Here is a 15,932-nt window from a genome sequence, read left to right on the forward strand (position 1 = left end):
TTTCACTCTTCTTCCATCTCCGTTTTCTGGCGCACCACGCCCTTGTTCTTAGTCATGTACTTCAGCAGGTTGTCGTCGTCTAGCAGCTCCTCGCCCTGGTAGAGAGTTTTCACGGTCTCGTTCTTGATATTCATTTGCTCGTTCATGAGCTTCAGGTAGTCCATCGGCGCATCTTCGTCATCAGAGTTGATTTCTACGCGGTTGAACTTGACCCTGGGTTTGGGAACAAAGTTTGCACCGTAAATCCCGGTCGGGGCGAGCTTCTGATGGGACTCGTTACGCGTGGACGCGCGGGACTGGATCAGCCGGGAGCCAGACGTAGAAGTAGCAGATTGGTCCAAATTCAGATGAACCACTGGTAGTATTTTTGGTGGATCAGGTTAGTCTTGCACATGATGTTGGTGGAAGATCGCAATTTTCTCTCTGCAGCATAACAATAAAATCAGCAAAACCAGTAAAACCAGAACCAATAAGAATGATATAACTGTCAAAATGAGCTAAAGCGTATACGGACTTGTTACACACTGCAGCGGATCAATAGATAACATAAATCCGTAGCTGCAAATGACTTGTTTTTAGCAAATTTTGTCAAAAACTTCGTCAATAGAGCAAATTTGGTCTGAATCAAGCGTAAATGGAAGGTTTAGATCGAATTCTATTATTAAGTTGCCATGCTCTGGAAATATCATCGGAGTGCCTCTGCTGCACTGCCCGATAAAACTTCCTGTTATGTAATACGGTGCGGTTGCGCCATTTAACGAGCAGCTAAGCGCCTCTGTTTCTGTTGAGAAGCGCAGCGCTGATTTTGAAGCATTAAACTTAAAATCAAACGTAAGCTTAGCTTCTTTCTAACTAGCACTTACGAAACTAAAGTTTCTTTATATATTATCCGCATCTGAATCCTCGCCAAAGTTAAAGGAAACTTAATCAAGGCTCACATCTTTCACAAAAAGCGTATATTTCAACATAATTTTAGAAGATTCTACGTGCTAAAACGGTGATTTATAGAGAACTTTTCCATCGCCCTCCGTACTGTTCAGAACGATGTGGCCCACGATAGTGATATTTGAGTTCGTAACCATCCGCACCTCCTATTGCATGTAACCCATACTTACGAAAAACACTGAAATATTTGAATTTTTGATGATATATATCAGGCTGTAGTCAAACAAATTCCCTATAATTTTGATGTTAGACGTCTCCACCTTGTTAATTACGTTAAAATTAGAGTCCTAGAACATCACATTTGAATTCATGATCGCCACCTTCTAGACAAGGGCCCGGACGGATTGAATATTCGAGTCTACTATGATTAGTTCACTGATATCTCCTTAAATCTGAAAAACTGTCGAATTCTAAAGTTTCAGGCTGACGCCCTCGACGATTAGCGTATGGACCTGTGAAAACAGGACCTCCATGGCCTATCTAGCCACGCAGGAACCTATAATCGTGGAGTTGATGATAAACCTGGGGCATTCCCCGCCGTTAAGCCTCAAAACTGCATTTTGCACGCGGCTGGCGTCGATTTTATTGATTTAGTGGAAATTTCCGTTAACGAAGTTGGCCGAAACGGGATTAGTAACGGACTCAGACAGTACCAGTGCCGTGCCAGTGCATGGGGTCGCTTTGCTGCAGATCTGCAAACTAAGGCAGATGAGCATTCAAAATTCGAAATTTAATATATATTATTATACGACGAGCCACGTTTAATGTCAAAAAGTTGTACCACGGCGGGCGAAATTCATTCATTCAGCAAATCACTCTACAAACTCGCAGAAAATATCGTCCAGGAGGCTGTAGTCGAGCCTGAGAGCCTTCGCGAGGCCGGAGTCGTCTTTTTACGCTGCAAACTTGTCGAGAAACTCCTGCGCCAGCGCCTAGTTGTCAATTTTCTGGGCCACTGCGGCCTACGGCATTTTGAAATTGAAAGAAACACGCTGCTAAGATGGCCGCTTCAAAGCGCTGATTTCCAAAGCAAGTGGTTTATTGGGCTCCGGGAGCTCGATGCTTATTTTGGGTAGCGGTAGATTTCTATCCACGTACTCGTCGAATTCGAGCTTTTGGGCGCTCGCGATCGCCGCAATTTGCTGCTGGCGACTCGAGAAGGCGACAGGCGTTGCTGAAAAAATTGCTGCAAATTGGATGTACAATGCATCGTAGTCAGTGGCGTTTAGCTGTGACGGGTTCGCCAGTACCTTAAATTTTTGTGAAACCGACTGAATGTGCTTTCTCGAGGACATTGTGAAGTAGAAAATATGATTGATTATGTATAATATTGTATATAAGTTGTGTCGCGCTGTAAAAAGTAATTATTAAAAAAATCTTAATAATATAATTCTGTACGCAGGCAAAATTTATTGATTATTGTTTAATATAGATAATAAGAATAATGCTTGTAAGCTAAAATATACAAAATCAATGAATAATGTTTTTAATTCATATAATAATTATATAAATGTTTGACTTGATTATTTAAAATGAAGGTAAGATAGTCTCCTTTTAAGATCGATATTACAAATGGACCAATTGACCGCAATGACGCCATTTAGATTGATTATCAAAAATGTATTGGATGTTAGATGTGCGCTAAAACATGCACGGATTCATAAAATTTTAATATCTTTAAGATCTCTGCTCCTAAAACAAAACCTTTTGTTAATGCATATGGTTCAGTTGCCGAAGGAACTGAAAGAAATGCCCTCGCAGGAACTGACTGCACAGGTTGTGGTGCTTGTGTACGTGCTTGCCCTGTTGAGGCATTAATGCCTGCTTTTAATATAAGACCAGTTTTAGAACAAATCAGCGAGAAGAAGAAGGTTACTATAGCTGTCATTGCTCCTAGTACCCGTGTAGGACTGGCTGAAGGAATGGGCATGGGTGTCGGTGTTACGGCAGAAAGATAAATGGTTTATGAACTCAAATAGATGGGATTTGACTACGTATTTGATAATATGTGGGGAGCTGATGCCACTACCACTGAAGATGCTAAAGAGATCCTTAAGGCGAAAGCAGCAGGTAAAACTGCTTTTACCTCATGCTGCCCTGCATGGGTTAAGCTTGTAGAGACTACTTATCCTGAATTGCTTCCTAATATTTCTAGTGCTCGTTCTCCTCATGGCATTATTTGCTCTGTTATTAAGAAATACTTTGCTAAGGATATTGGCAAAAAGGCAGATGAACTTTACGTAGTTGGTGTTATGCCATGCACTGCTAAGAAAAACGAAGCAGCAAGAAAAGAGCTCACTACTGATGGATCCCCAGATTGTGATATCTCTATAACTACAAGAGAGTTAATGGCTTATCTCAAAGAGAAAAAAGTTACTTTTTCGGCTGCACGCGAGATAGAATTAAAAGACAACGTGTAGGCATAATATGATGCTCCATTTAATACATTTTCAGGATCTGCTTATATTTATGGCAAAACTGCTGGTGTTACTGAAGCTGTTGTGCGCTATGTGTGTGCAATAAAGAAAGTTCCCTTTTCAGTGGGCATGATAACTAAAGAGTTAATTTGGGAAAATAAACTCCATTCATCATCGCTCACCTTGTTAACCTTCAGTGCAGCAGGCGAAGACTATAGAATTTGCGTATCATACGGTGGTTTAGCAGCTCATAAAGCAGTTGAATTATACAAGAGTGGTGAATTAAAAGTGGATGCCGTAGAAGTAATGGTTTGCCCTGGCGGTTGCGTAGGAGGAGGTGGCCAACCAAAATAACCTAAGAAAGATATGATACTTAAGAGACACGAAGGTCTTGACAAGCATGACAAAGAGGCTCCTTACTCAAATTGTACTGAGAACCCTACACTCAATGAGTTTTATGAAAGAATTGGCACTGATGTACACCATGTTATGCACACCACTTATTCTGCATATAAATGATATTTAACATTTTCATTTTAATTAATATCTAACTTATATATATATATATATATATATATATATATATATATATATTATTTACTTTATTCACTTTCCATTAAATGCACCTACTAAAATTATCATCCGTTAACAATCACCTGCTCGTTTTCACGTCCTAAACAATATATGAAATCTTGCTACCCACATTCGAGCTAGTGCAGCAACGCGACATTCCGGTTACCATCAAATCGGTTTTTGAGTTCTAGAACAATTTCTTCTTAAAATCACATATAGCTTCGTTTATCTTCAATCCTTCCACATTCGAACTCGAACCCGTTCAAGTACCCTCAAATTGCGTCCTGATGGGCTGCGTAAAACTGTCAAATTACAACGTGGTCACCCACTTAAGCGAGAAGCATTATTTCGACAAAACGGCCAAATTTTTGCACAGCGCCGAAAACGTAATAGTGAATTTACCTTCAAAATCCGTGCTTTTCACTCCGCAACTCGTAAAAAAATTCCCCTTCACAATCGACCTCCTCGCCGACGCGTTTTTCGTTGTGGGATGCAAAAAATTCGACCTAGACGGCAAGCTCATTAGCGAATACGACTTTCCGCCCCTTTCCGCCTCAAAAGGAGCGGAAATTTTCTGGCAGAACGGCGCGATTTCGTGCCAATCTTAAAGATACGAAATCGACGACCCCCTTGACTCCCCCCTTGACTCCCCCCCTCCGCTCTTCGCGCAGCTCGCTGGCAACCATATTATTACAATTTTCGCTCCCTCCGAGATGTACTTGAACGGCGAACTTGTCAACAACTTCCTTCCAACGCGACCGCCAATTCTGACCTACGAAACGGCCAAAATAACGCTAATTCACAGCGATAACCAGCTCGCGATTTTGCAGAATTCGCCGTTTTTCAGCTACGAACTGATCCAACAGTCCGAAAAAGTTCTCTAAAATTACGTGAATCCGCTAACGCGCGACGTGCTAGCGAAACTGTCGGGCGGGGAGGTCGTTTTCAACGGGCGGCGGCTGAGCCGGAGCTCGCGCCTGCAGCGGCGCGATCTGATGCGGAAAACGCTCCTGACGTGGCAGGACGCGAATTTCGTCATGTCCGAAGGGACCGAAATCTTCGTTTGCGAGCTCGCGCCGGAGCCGGAAAACGAGTTTTCGATCGCCGTCGCGCGCACTTTCCAGCTGCCGCACGCGTTCGTCCTGAGCCGAAACTGCGATTTCGCGTCGAAAATCTGCATTTTCACGCGCGAAAACAAGGCGTTTTGCGGCGCGATAACGCGTTTGGAGGAGGTCGAAAACGCGGCCCAATTCGTCGTTTTCGGCGGCTTCCTCGAGGGCGATCAGATCCTGCAGGTCGCCGAGGACGCGTTTTGCCTCGTTCCGGCCGACTGCTTCGCTAGCAATATCCGCGTTTTCAGGCTCGCCGGGAGCAGCATTGTGACGCTCGCGGCGGATCTAGAGGGCCGCAGCGCGCTTTTTATCGCCGAAAACGTCGTTTTGGTGCTGCGCGAAAACGAGGTTTTCGGGGTCGAAATCGCTGAAAATCGCGTCGTCTGCGCGCGGCAGCAGTTCGGCGCGCTGGACGTCTACCGCGACACGCTAAACCGCGCCGTTATCGAGCTGGAGCCGCTGCTCGCGTTCAGCGTCAAAGTGGCCGTTTCGCGCGCAGCGCGCGACAGCGTTTTCACGCAGGGCCAGGCCCCGATCCTCTCGCTGCCGCTGCAGCCCGGCGCGCGCGTCCAGTTCGCCTAAAATTTTTTCCTGTACCGCAGCGGCGCGAAATGCGCGCTGGCCGCAATCGGCGATTTCCGCGTCCAGCTCGCCTATTTCGCGCCGCGCGTGACCTCCGCAGACGTCGAAAAGCTGCTGGAGCAGAAAGCGCTCGTCCGGCCGATTCTGGAAATCGAGAATTTTGAGATAGCTGCTTTCGTGTCGCTACCCGTCCAGGACGCGCTGAGGCGCCTGCTGCGCGTTTCGCTCGATTTCGCGCAGTGCCGCGCGGTGGTCGTTTTCGGATTTTCTGGCGGCGTTCTGGCGATTTCGCACGCGTTCCTGCACGCGATTTCGAGCCTCGAAAACGCGGATTTGAACGGCGCGATTCTGCAGGCGCTGCGCGCGAAAACCGGCGGTTTCGGCAGCAACTTCATCGGCGAGATTTTCCAGGTCGGCGATAGCGCGCTGCGGCTGCCCGCGCGGGCGCTGGAAATGACGAATTTGGGCGATAAACTTGTTGTGCTTTTGGCGAATTTCGAGGTTCGCGCGTACGGCGTTTCGATGCGGGTGGAAGGGGGCAAAATCGTGCCGCAAATCGCGCTTTCGCTGGTGCGGGAAATCGCGGTATTGCGGGATTAGGACGCGTCGATTAGCGGGTTTTACGCGTTAAATGAGCGATTTTTAGCGATCGATTTCGAGGTTCGCGGAAATGCTTTTTAGCTCGTTACGGATTTGGGGGAGGTGTTGAGGGTTGGTGAGAAAGGGGGGGTGGGGGCTATTATGTATTATAATATGTGATTATTATAATATATTATTAGGTTTATTAGGTTTATAATTATTAGGTTTATTATATTATTATTATTATTATTATTATTATTATTATAATTATTATTATTATTATTATTATAATTATAATTATTATTATATTATTATATTATTATAATTATAATTATTATTATATTATTATATTATTATAATTATAATTATAATTATTATTATATTATTATATTATTATATTATTATATTATTATATTATTATATTATAATTATATTATTATATTATTATAAGGTAGTGTGAAAATGCAGCAAAGGCCCACATTTATTATCAATAACAAATAGCTAGTTCGTGCAGCTGGGGTAGTATTTTACAATATTAAAGATGGTTAAGTGGAAGTTTTCTTTAGAAATAAGGGTGATTTCGGTGGAAAATGTAATGCAGAAGACTCAAATCCAAAATAAACGGCCATCCGAGAAGTATGTGAAGAAAGTAATGGCTATTTTGTGTCTAAATGGTTACACTAGTAAATAGATATTAGAAAATATTTGTATTTGTATAAAGCTAAATATGTTTTATACTTTGTCAAAATTGGAAATATTAACGAAAAAGACATTAATGACTACTTCGGTACCGTTGAAAAGTTCTCCGGTAAGGAGCATCTTTGCGAGTGGATTACTTTAGGATAAAAAACTACTGGATTGCATAAACGCCTGCCGTCCAGCAAAGTTTTACTAAATAAAATACTCGAATTTAATAATTTGAAATGATTTTTAAATCATTATTATATACTTATATTGTATTTATTATTTCAAAGTTATCCTCTAAATGTCATATGATCGCTCCAAAACAACGTTTTCTCCAGAAGGCCACCTGCTCTAAGTACAATACGCACACCGTGCTGCACAGAACGGATCGCTGGTGATAGCACTCAGCGGCGCATCTTCCACAATCGTTATTGTGGAGCAGAAGCTTGCAGCGCGCCTCCAACAGAAGCAGGACAAAATTGTACAGGTTTCCGACCTCGTTTACGCCGTATTTTCAGGTCTCACAGCAGACTCGCGCATCCTAGTCCAGCAGTGCCGAATCTTTGCAGCGTCCCACGCACTGCGCCTTGCGAAGGCCGCCACCGCCGCGGACGTGGCCCAGAAGCTCGGGGAGCTGGCGCAGTCGCACACCCAAATTGGCGGGAAACGGCCTTTCGGCGCGTGCGGAATCGTGTTCGACGCGCAGCAAATCTTCACAGTCGACCCAAGCGGCGTGGTCCAGGGCTGGAAAGCGGTCGCAATCGGCGGCAACGCGAGCAAAATTTAGGACATTTTGGCCGAAAAGTGGAAGGCGGGAATGGACAAGAAAGAGGCCGAAAAGATAGGCAGAGAGGTCATCTGCGAGGTCGTAGAGGGCGAAGATATGGAGGTCAAGGTGCTGGAAGCGCGCGGGTAGTGATTGGGGGAATTATTGATTTTTAGGGATCATTTTTAGGTGTAATTATTAAGTGTTTAGGAGTAATTTTAAGCAATTTTTAGTAGTCTAAAAAGCTAATCTGTTAGTTTTACAGCAAAATGTGGGCGTTGAATTCGATATGAAAAAGTTGTTTTTCGTAAAATTGACAATAAATTTGCGATAATTTTAACGTTTTCAGAGCGCAAAAAAGCAAAAAATAGCGCTGAAATTTAGTTTTTATCGTTTTTGCGTCGCGAAATATAATTAGTATTATTATATCATATATAAAACAATAAATTCTACGTCACTAATCGAGATTTTCTGAGCATCTGTTCTTGATTATGTTCACAACAAACCAGTCGTACGGGCACGATTTTATGAGGCAGATGTTATTTGAGCTTTATTTTGTTGTTTTCGCTGATTGCGAGTCTTCGTCGCATTCTGCAAGTAATTTCAGGTCCTACAAAGAAATTAGCGGTAGGAACTTGCACATGAAAAAATACAGAGCTATTGGATCAAACTTGCCTTAAGTCGAATGGAAGGTGATGTCGATATAAATATCATATGAGCAAAAACAAAGGTGATAAATTGGATTGAGCTTTGATTTCAGTAACGCACAAATTTCCAATTATTTGTCCAATTCTATTTGATAAATAGAACAAATGTGTGATGTGATAAATTTAACAACAGCATCCATTTATATTAATGTATAATAATAACATATATTATTACTATTTAATCTATTACTTTTTTGGCTTACAACAATTATATAGTTATTATACAATATAATAGTCGATTTTAAATCACTTTAAATGTAAATCCAATAATTTACCTAAGAAGCACTGGAATCTAATTTATAACAAGTTCTACCAGATAGTCCTTTGTCAACTGATTTTTACCATATAGAACATTAAGTAATTATTTCTTTTACATCAGGCCAAGTTCTGATTTCAAAAAATGCTTACCCACTTTTTTTAACATCAATTAGACTATTCAATTCAATTTTAATTAGAATTTTCGTATCTAATGATACTCTTACAGCTATTGGTGCGGATTTTACTGACGATAAAATCTAATATTCTATGAAGTAGTATTCGATTAAAGAAAATACTCTGCATTTGAAATCGTCGGAGAAGTTCTAATTTATGGTCAACTACGCTGAGATGACTGAAAATGGCCAATTTATAGCCCTTTCTAGCCAAACCTAAATTCATGTCTACAACGTGAAATAGCTCCTCAAAATAAAGAATAAGACAACGCTAACCTTTGACAATCCGGTGAAAAAGTTCAAATTTGTGACGCTTAAACTGCTATTTGTCCAAACTACAAGCGAGCAGTACCTCTCAGTTTACTCATTGTCCTAGGACGCCTGTTCCTCTCTTAAGCTCTCAACGCTATTCGACATTACGCTATACAAGCAAATTTACAGCGACGGCGGCAAAGTTTACGGCTTCAAGTACGACTAAATCCAGCAAATCCTCTTGAAAGACGACATTTCGAGCTTTTCAACCCCGCAAGAAGTCCAAAAGCTCTCAAAAATCGCCAAAATCAACATATTAAATTTCCCAGGCCTCCAAACGCTGGAAATCGCTCAGGGGCTCTTCGTGGCCTCCGCCGGCGCCACAGCGATATTCGACAGCGCGCTTTTGCAGATTTTCGGCCAGAATTTCGCGTTTTCGAGGGCCTCCGTCGCTTCTCACCGCATTTTGCTTCTAACAGCCGAATTTGCGCTCATTTCGCTTCAAAAAGTCGCGCCTAAAACGCTTTCGGCCCAGTACCTCAAAAACGGCCTTTTCGACGCCGCGCTGCGCCTCGGCGCCGACGCGGAAATCGTTTTCCGGGGCATCGGGGACCAGTGCCTCGCGCGTTCGGACTGCCAGGGCGCGCACAGAAACTACCTGCTGGCCGTCGAGCACAACGCGCGCCCGGGGCCCATAATCCGCAGGATCGCGCGGACTGGCAATTTCGAGCTTCTGCAGAAGTTCCTGCAGAACGCGCTGCAGTTCAGCAGCTCGCAGGAAATTGTTAATCTGCTGCTGACCGTCCAGATCAAAAATTGCGATTTTGAGGCTTTTAAGCATTTTACGACAAATTTGGAAAAAACGAAAAATTTGAAAAAGGAGTGGAAAATCAAATTTGATTTGGATTTCGCGATTTCGCTTATTGAGCAAATTGAATAATAATGCGTTTTTGATATTTGCATCTCGCGAAATGAACATTTGCGGGCAGTTGAGTTTCTGCTGGGCCGAAACAAGATTCCTGAGGCGCTGGCGCTCGCTGTGAGCTGCAAAGAGTAGATCTAGTGCACGCGGTTGATTGCACGAAAATGCTTGAATACGCCATTTGAGGATCAAGTTTCTGCATATATATGTGATAATTATAATATAATAGGTAAAAACTTTTTCGCTTTAACTGACGTTTTGAGCGAGCGATAATTTGTTAAAATATTTGAAAACGTCGCGTTTGACGCTAAAAATTCGATTTCTGAGGAGCTTGTTTCTTTATACTTCAAAATGTTGTGCGAGAGCGCTGCGGACGCTGAAATTTACTCGAAAATTCGAAATTTAACTGATATAAGGAAAATTAATTTCTCGGAAATAATACTCGTTTTTAGAGAGTTTGAAATGCGTAAATCCGAACTTTTCTGCTGTGAGAAGTTGCAGGACAAGGAGGAAGTCATTGCGGCGTTTTTGGGCCAAAATGACGTGGAAGCTGCGATCGAAATCTGCAGATCTGAGAAATTAGAGCGAAAATTCCTTTCCTCTATTATATCAATATCTGCTTAAAATGGAAAATTAAAATAGTCGTTATATCAGATATAATTAAAAAAATACGACATAATCGATTTAGTAAATACAGTAAAATCTGCTAATCGGGCGAGTAAAATTTCTGATGTACTTGAAGTGCTATCATAAGAATATTCTTATCAAAATGAAGAAACTCAAAAATACAGAAAACAGCTGAAACAACACGAAAAGCAGCTTTTGGAACTCAAACTGGCGAGGCAGAAAATGGAGAATTTGGTTCCCCGGGATGAAAGTACGTGCCAGCAGTGCGGTTGCGCGCTGGTTCAGCCGATTGTAATGTTCTTATGCGGGCACAGCTACCACCAAAACTGCGCAGATAGGACCTGCAGCTGCTTCGCGGAGGAGAAACTGAGGGGCCCGGCTCCCGATTTGTCGAGTATCGACACTTTAGATCAGCTTATTAGTTAAGTTGGTTAAGGAGATTTAGAGTGAAATAAATTTAGTATTATTATATAATATAAATAATATAATATTTCCCTTCCTTTATGGAATGCACGCATGAGGAAAAGATAGTTTCCCGCTACTCTATCACCTGTGCCACCTGCGGGGTCGTACTGGAGGAGAACGACATCGTGATAGAGCTGAACTTCCAAAAAACCAACGCTGGCGGTTTCGTAGGCGGCGAATTCGTCCAAATCACCAAATTCTCGCAACGAGCCCGCGAGAACTCGCTCTACCAGTTCAAAACGCGCACAGACCGCATGTCCTCCGATCTGGCCATCTCCTAGCAGGCAGTCAACACCGCACGCCAGTTCTACATCCAGCTGCTAGATCTCGGCCAGACGCGCTCGCGCAGCAGCGAAATCACCGCCAGTGCGCTTCTATACCTCGCCTGCATCGATTCAGAGCTCACGATCAACGACTTCGCAGTCGTCTCGAACTGCTCCGTCAGCGACCTCAAGAAGGCCAGCCAGCGCTACAAATCAATTCTGAAGATCCAGAAACAGCGCAACTACGACATCCTGCTCAGGCGCTTCCTGCAGCAGCTGGCAGGCCTCTACGGGACCGAAATCGTCGACAAACTCTTCGCGAAGGCCTGCGAAAACTACCAGTTTCTCGCGCAGATCAAGTTTGCGTAAAATCTGTCAATTTACAAATCGATCGCAATTTCCATTTATTTGGCCGGAAAGCAATTACAAATCGATTTTCCACTCCAAGCAATTTCGCACTTCTGTATGGTCAGTTTGCAGAGTCTGGAAAGTGGTTTAAAGCGCCTAAAAGACGTCCAGGAGCTCCAAAATGCACCTTTTGAGGCCGTTTGCGCGCAGGAAAACGTTAAATTTGTGCTCAAAAAACGCGCAAAACCCGTGAAACCGCGCGAGGAACTTTTCGCGAAGCAGGAATTCGAGTTTTAGGACGTTTACGAGCTCGACATTCAAGTTTAAGACGAGATTGAAGCGGAAAAATCGCTCCAAAAGTTGCTCTGCGACGAAGAAACTATCTCGTTCAGGCGGAAGTAATACGCGGATTTGTTCTCCGAAAACGTCAATTATATCATTTCGCGGAAGGAAATTAAGGCCAAAATCACGAAAAACAACGCCGCGCGGATCGACTCGCAGCGTGAAAATAGCCAAATTCTGAGCATGGCCGAGCTCGGAAAGGAGCAGAAAATCGGATTGTTGCAGATATTGGAGCAAAGCGATAGTGGAATGGGGCTGATTGAAAGGAGCGGAAAAGGAAAGGAAAATGGAGTGGTAGTTAACGAGGAATTGGAGCTGGAGGAGGAGGGTAGGCTATATTGGTGAGAAGTTCGAAATTTTGGGCCTGGAATGTTGATTAAGTGGCTGGATTCGCAATTTGCTGGAGGGTGATATTTTGAAAATTGGAGTGGAAAATTGAATTGAAAGTGAAATTTTTCTCACTAAAATCATGTCATGTTCAAAGCGTTTTAGTGCAAATGGCGGTAGATTGCACTGGAAACCAGGCCTATATCCAACGTTATATCAGCATAAAATCTTGTGTAGGGCTACTAAATCAACAAGTGATATAACGAATAGCAAGTTTTCCGCAATGTAAAATTATCACTTTGGGCGTATTTCGCCTTTAAAATTAAAATCCTGACGTCCGCGCTGGCCGCAAATCGCAGTGATTTTTCGCGCTCGTTTATGCAAAATGCGGGTTTGACCATTTAGCTATTTCTGGCGCATTTGGCGTTCCGCTGAAATTTTTTGTTATATCACTAAAGAAAATTCAGACATCTGATTTGCAAAAGTTACATTCCAAATTAGGAGTGGAAAATCAAATTCAAATTCACTTTTCCACTCCTAATTACTGTTTTTAAGCGATTACTTCACAGTTTCTATTCTTAACTGAATACGTTCATTATAACGTTAAATTCGTTATTGCGTTGATGTCCATGTGATCCAACGCATGCGGTGGGAATTTGATTTTGGTCACTCGAATTTCGTAATCAGAGCAGCGAATTGGGCGTAAGAGAGCTCGCCAGTAACGCCGGATACCGCCTCCTCGTAGACTTTCCTGCTGACGTTGGGCTTGTAAAGCTTCTCAGCCAATTTCTTGAATTCCTTCTCAGAAATCGTGCCAGAAAGATCGGCGTCGGCGGAAATGAATTCTGCCAAGGCATCGAATGTGTGCTAGCCTCCAACTATGACAACCAGCATGAATCTCACGTATTCACGTTGAGAGAGCATTGAGTCGAAATTGGTGTCGATAATTCTCAATAAGCGGATTACGTCATCTTTATCCATGTTGATGTTAAATTCTTGCATTCCAGCGTCTAATTCCTTAACGGAAAGCGTACCGGTGCCGTTGTCATCTACTTTTTTGAAAGACTCTTTAATCTTATTGAAAGTCTCATCATCTACATAAGGGCAAATAGTATTCTTAGGATTTTCACAAGTAGGTTCCATAGGTTTGGACTCAGTAGGCTTTTAGTCGCATGGCTTGTCTTCACAAGGTTTATCTGTGCAAGGCTTATCTTCACATTTCTTATCTGTGCAAGGTACATTAGTACAAGGTTTATCACCACACGGTTTCTTTTCGCAGGTAGAGTCTGTCTTTCCATTTAAGAGAGCATTTGTATTCTTCTTCTCTGTAACTTACTTATTTGATGCACCGCAACCCATTTAATAATTGCGGATTTCCAAAATATAATGCAAAATAATATAATAACTTTAATTATTTGAAACTATTTTTAGAATTAGAGTAGAGTATAAAATAAAATATAAATTGTATACTTAAATAAATAATTTAGTCTAAGTTAGAATTGAATTTCAGTATCTAAAATTACCTCACTTCCATTTGGTCATTACCTGCTTAAAACCATTTTCACGCATTACTGCCAGTCCTCCATTCAGAATATCCCACCGTAGCCCTTCAATCTTCTTATCACTACAATCTCGCCATTCTTAAACAGTTTTTGGTTTAAAAATTTCGCCTATTTAACGCTTTTCCTCTAATTTCTTTTTAATTTACTACCTAACTTCGAGTCCAATTTCAAACTTTTAGTCGATACAAATCTGCATTAAATCATCAATCAAAAATGGCAATATAGACCAACTTACAGGACTTTAAAGTTTCATATCTGGATTCATATTTGCTTCAATAAAAATAGGCTTAAGTGTATCATCCAACATGAAATCAAGTCCTAATAGTTCCCAACAATTAATAAGGCTTCCACTGATATCTGAAATAGTCTTCAAAATAGTAGTCATAATTGTTTTTATTTTAGGCCAAACTTCGCTTTAAAATCGTCCATCACAAATTTCCTCAATTTATTCAAAATCAATCATATTGCCCTCTTCAAATTTATTGTAATTGTCGGATTTCTTCTAAAGCGCATTATTTGTTAAATGTGACGCCAAATCTTCACCTAAAATATCATATTCTGAACTAGTTGTTCTCCCATATCCAACATCGTATATATAGCCCGACCCATCGCTAGTAATAAGGGCAAAAACGCGCAAATCAAACTTTCGTTTCTAATATAGTAAAGGCCTTTCAATATACTCTTAAATAATAAACTTACAAGGTAATGATTTTGCATGAATCTCTGCCTCTTCTAAAGATTTTACAACAGCGATTCCACGACCACGATTATAAGCCACAGGTTTCATAATCCATAAAATTGGTACTTTTTATGCATAAATATACGCGATAAATTTACGTTTTTCAAATGAATCAAATAAATAAGTAGGCTACGTGAAATCAAATATTTTTGGTCCCAGTTTTTAATAAAGAGCACTATAAATTTACCATTTTGAATGATATTTAATATTATGCTTCAAATGATTATAAACCGCGAATTTCGAATTTTCAAACGATTTGGGGGTTGTTTCTTGGTAGTGTAAATTGAATGGCTTAGATGGGTCAATTTGAAAGAATGGTCTAGAAAGTATGATTTACTTGATCATCTCATCATTGTTTCCAGGATTAATCGATAATATGTATTTTTTAATTTTAGACATTTATATTATAATATAAAAAGTGTAGTTAAATTAAATATAATAAAAGCAATGTATTGAAAGCTAAACTCTATCACTGAAAATAATAGTAATAATAACTATAACTTAAACCTAATAGGAAATATTACTAACATAATCGAATCATTATCCTTGAGAAAACAGTTTAAAATGCTCTAATTTGTATTTTTATCTAATAGAAAGGTCATTCTTTTTTTATGACCTTTGACAGCTTGAATTTTTAAGATAATACTGTTTAGTTAGTGATAATTTACTCATAACTAAGCAGTGCAAATAATACAAAACAATATTTAAGACTGATAAGGCTGCTCTATTTTCAATAAATAAGTACACCAAATAAAAATTTACGACTCATTTCTTCTCTGGTACTTTACCATACAATTAACCTAGCATTTGTCTAATCTGTGCAACATCCTCAAAAAGCTAATTCATAGCCTCTTAATTATAAACAGATTCTACAACTTTTAATCTTTATTCTAAATCCTCCGGCTTAATTTACACCTAAGATATCTTATCTTTACCTTCTTCTAATAATGATTCTGCCTGCGTTTGAACCTCAGTTATTTATTTATCAATCACATTTTATTAATAGTGAAAAAGATACTTTTCTACTTTCTATTAAAGCTTAGCTGGAAGATCTGTGGTTATTGTCTCTATCATTTTCATTAATTCCTATTAATTTCGCTCTAGGACAGTAATATAACCCAATAATTATTAAACTGTTGTAGCGTAGTCTTAATCTAGCTCAACTTCTGCTATTTTAGGCAATGATAATGTTTTCTATTCAGGAATGCGAACTGATGTCGTCAGAGCAGAATCTGGACGATTTGCAAAAGGATTGGCTTTTGACATTCAAATAGTGGAAAGAACATAAA

The 15,932-nt window shown here is 40.9% G+C and overlaps 12 protein-coding genes across 12 annotated transcripts; 6 read left to right on the forward strand and 6 right to left on the reverse strand. All coding sequences in view use genetic code 6, as the record gives it.

The window, feature by feature from the left end:
- Positions 1-2: 2 nt before the first annotated feature.
- Positions 3-1,661, reverse strand: SS50377_25025 (uncharacterized protein; the record flags this gene model as incomplete). The annotated part of the gene is made up of 1 exon (XM_067908862.1): positions 3-1,661. One exon carries the CDS (start codon positions 1,659-1,661, stop codon positions 3-5), a length of 1,659 nt encoding a protein of 552 aa, XP_067763683.1.
- Positions 1,662-1,757: 96 nt separating this feature from the next.
- Positions 1,758-2,240, reverse strand: SS50377_25026 (uncharacterized protein; the record flags this gene model as incomplete). Its single annotated transcript, XM_067908863.1, has 1 exon — positions 1,758-2,240. The coding sequence occupies one exon, from the start codon at positions 2,238-2,240 to the stop codon at positions 1,758-1,760; it is 483 nt and encodes a 160-aa protein (XP_067763684.1).
- Positions 2,241-2,477: 237 nt separating this feature from the next.
- On the forward strand, positions 2,478-3,881 carry SS50377_25027 (FeFe-hydrogenase 5; the record flags this gene model as incomplete). The annotated part of the gene is made up of 1 exon (XM_067908864.1): positions 2,478-3,881. The coding sequence occupies one exon, from the start codon at positions 2,478-2,480 to the stop codon at positions 3,879-3,881; it is 1,404 nt and encodes a 467-aa protein (XP_067763685.1).
- Positions 3,882-3,982: 101 nt separating this feature from the next.
- SS50377_25028 (uncharacterized protein) lies at positions 3,983-6,388 on the forward strand (the record flags this gene model as incomplete). Its single annotated transcript, XM_067908865.1, has 1 exon — positions 3,983-6,388. The coding sequence occupies one exon, from the start codon at positions 3,983-3,985 to the stop codon at positions 6,386-6,388; it is 2,406 nt and encodes an 801-aa protein (XP_067763686.1).
- A 282-nt stretch (positions 6,389-6,670) lies between these two features.
- Positions 6,671-7,135, forward strand: SS50377_25029 (uncharacterized protein; the record flags this gene model as incomplete). The annotated part of the gene is made up of 1 exon (XM_067908866.1): positions 6,671-7,135. One exon carries the CDS (start codon positions 6,671-6,673, stop codon positions 7,133-7,135), a length of 465 nt encoding a protein of 154 aa, XP_067763687.1.
- Positions 7,136-7,193: 58 nt separating this feature from the next.
- Positions 7,194-7,811, forward strand: SS50377_25030 (20S proteasome alpha subunit 4; the record flags this gene model as incomplete). The annotated part of the gene is made up of 1 exon (XM_067908867.1): positions 7,194-7,811. The coding sequence occupies one exon, from the start codon at positions 7,194-7,196 to the stop codon at positions 7,809-7,811; it is 618 nt and encodes a 205-aa protein (XP_067763688.1).
- Positions 7,812-8,112: 301 nt separating this feature from the next.
- SS50377_25031 (uncharacterized protein) lies at positions 8,113-8,505 on the reverse strand (the record flags this gene model as incomplete). The annotated part of the gene is made up of 1 exon (XM_067908868.1): positions 8,113-8,505. One exon carries the CDS (start codon positions 8,503-8,505, stop codon positions 8,113-8,115), a length of 393 nt encoding a protein of 130 aa, XP_067763689.1.
- A 115-nt stretch (positions 8,506-8,620) lies between these two features.
- On the forward strand, positions 8,621-11,047 carry SS50377_25032 (uncharacterized protein; the record flags this gene model as incomplete). Its single annotated transcript, XM_067908869.1, has 1 exon — positions 8,621-11,047. The coding sequence occupies one exon, from the start codon at positions 8,621-8,623 to the stop codon at positions 11,045-11,047; it is 2,427 nt and encodes an 808-aa protein (XP_067763690.1).
- A 53-nt stretch (positions 11,048-11,100) lies between these two features.
- On the forward strand, positions 11,101-12,360 carry SS50377_25033 (uncharacterized protein; the record flags this gene model as incomplete). Its single annotated transcript, XM_067908870.1, has 1 exon — positions 11,101-12,360. One exon carries the CDS (start codon positions 11,101-11,103, stop codon positions 12,358-12,360), a length of 1,260 nt encoding a protein of 419 aa, XP_067763691.1.
- A 648-nt stretch (positions 12,361-13,008) lies between these two features.
- On the reverse strand, positions 13,009-13,701 carry SS50377_25034 (Calmodulin; the record flags this gene model as incomplete). Its single annotated transcript, XM_067908871.1, has 1 exon — positions 13,009-13,701. The coding sequence occupies one exon, from the start codon at positions 13,699-13,701 to the stop codon at positions 13,009-13,011; it is 693 nt and encodes a 230-aa protein (XP_067763692.1).
- A 165-nt stretch (positions 13,702-13,866) lies between these two features.
- On the reverse strand, positions 13,867-15,042 carry SS50377_25035 (Tubulin tyrosine ligase; the record flags this gene model as incomplete). The annotated part of the gene is made up of 1 exon (XM_067908872.1): positions 13,867-15,042. One exon carries the CDS (start codon positions 15,040-15,042, stop codon positions 13,867-13,869), a length of 1,176 nt encoding a protein of 391 aa, XP_067763693.1.
- Positions 15,043-15,408: 366 nt separating this feature from the next.
- On the reverse strand, positions 15,409-15,909 carry SS50377_25036 (uncharacterized protein; the record flags this gene model as incomplete). Its single annotated transcript, XM_067908873.1, has 1 exon — positions 15,409-15,909. One exon carries the CDS (start codon positions 15,907-15,909, stop codon positions 15,409-15,411), a length of 501 nt encoding a protein of 166 aa, XP_067763694.1.
- Positions 15,910-15,932: the final 23 nt, after the last annotated feature.

The sequence above is a fragment of the Spironucleus salmonicida genome, chromosome 5 (assembly GCF_000497125.1).
Source record: "Spironucleus salmonicida strain ATCC 50377 chromosome 5, whole genome shotgun sequence".
NCBI lineage: Eukaryota > Fornicata > Diplomonadida > Hexamitidae > Spironucleus > Spironucleus salmonicida.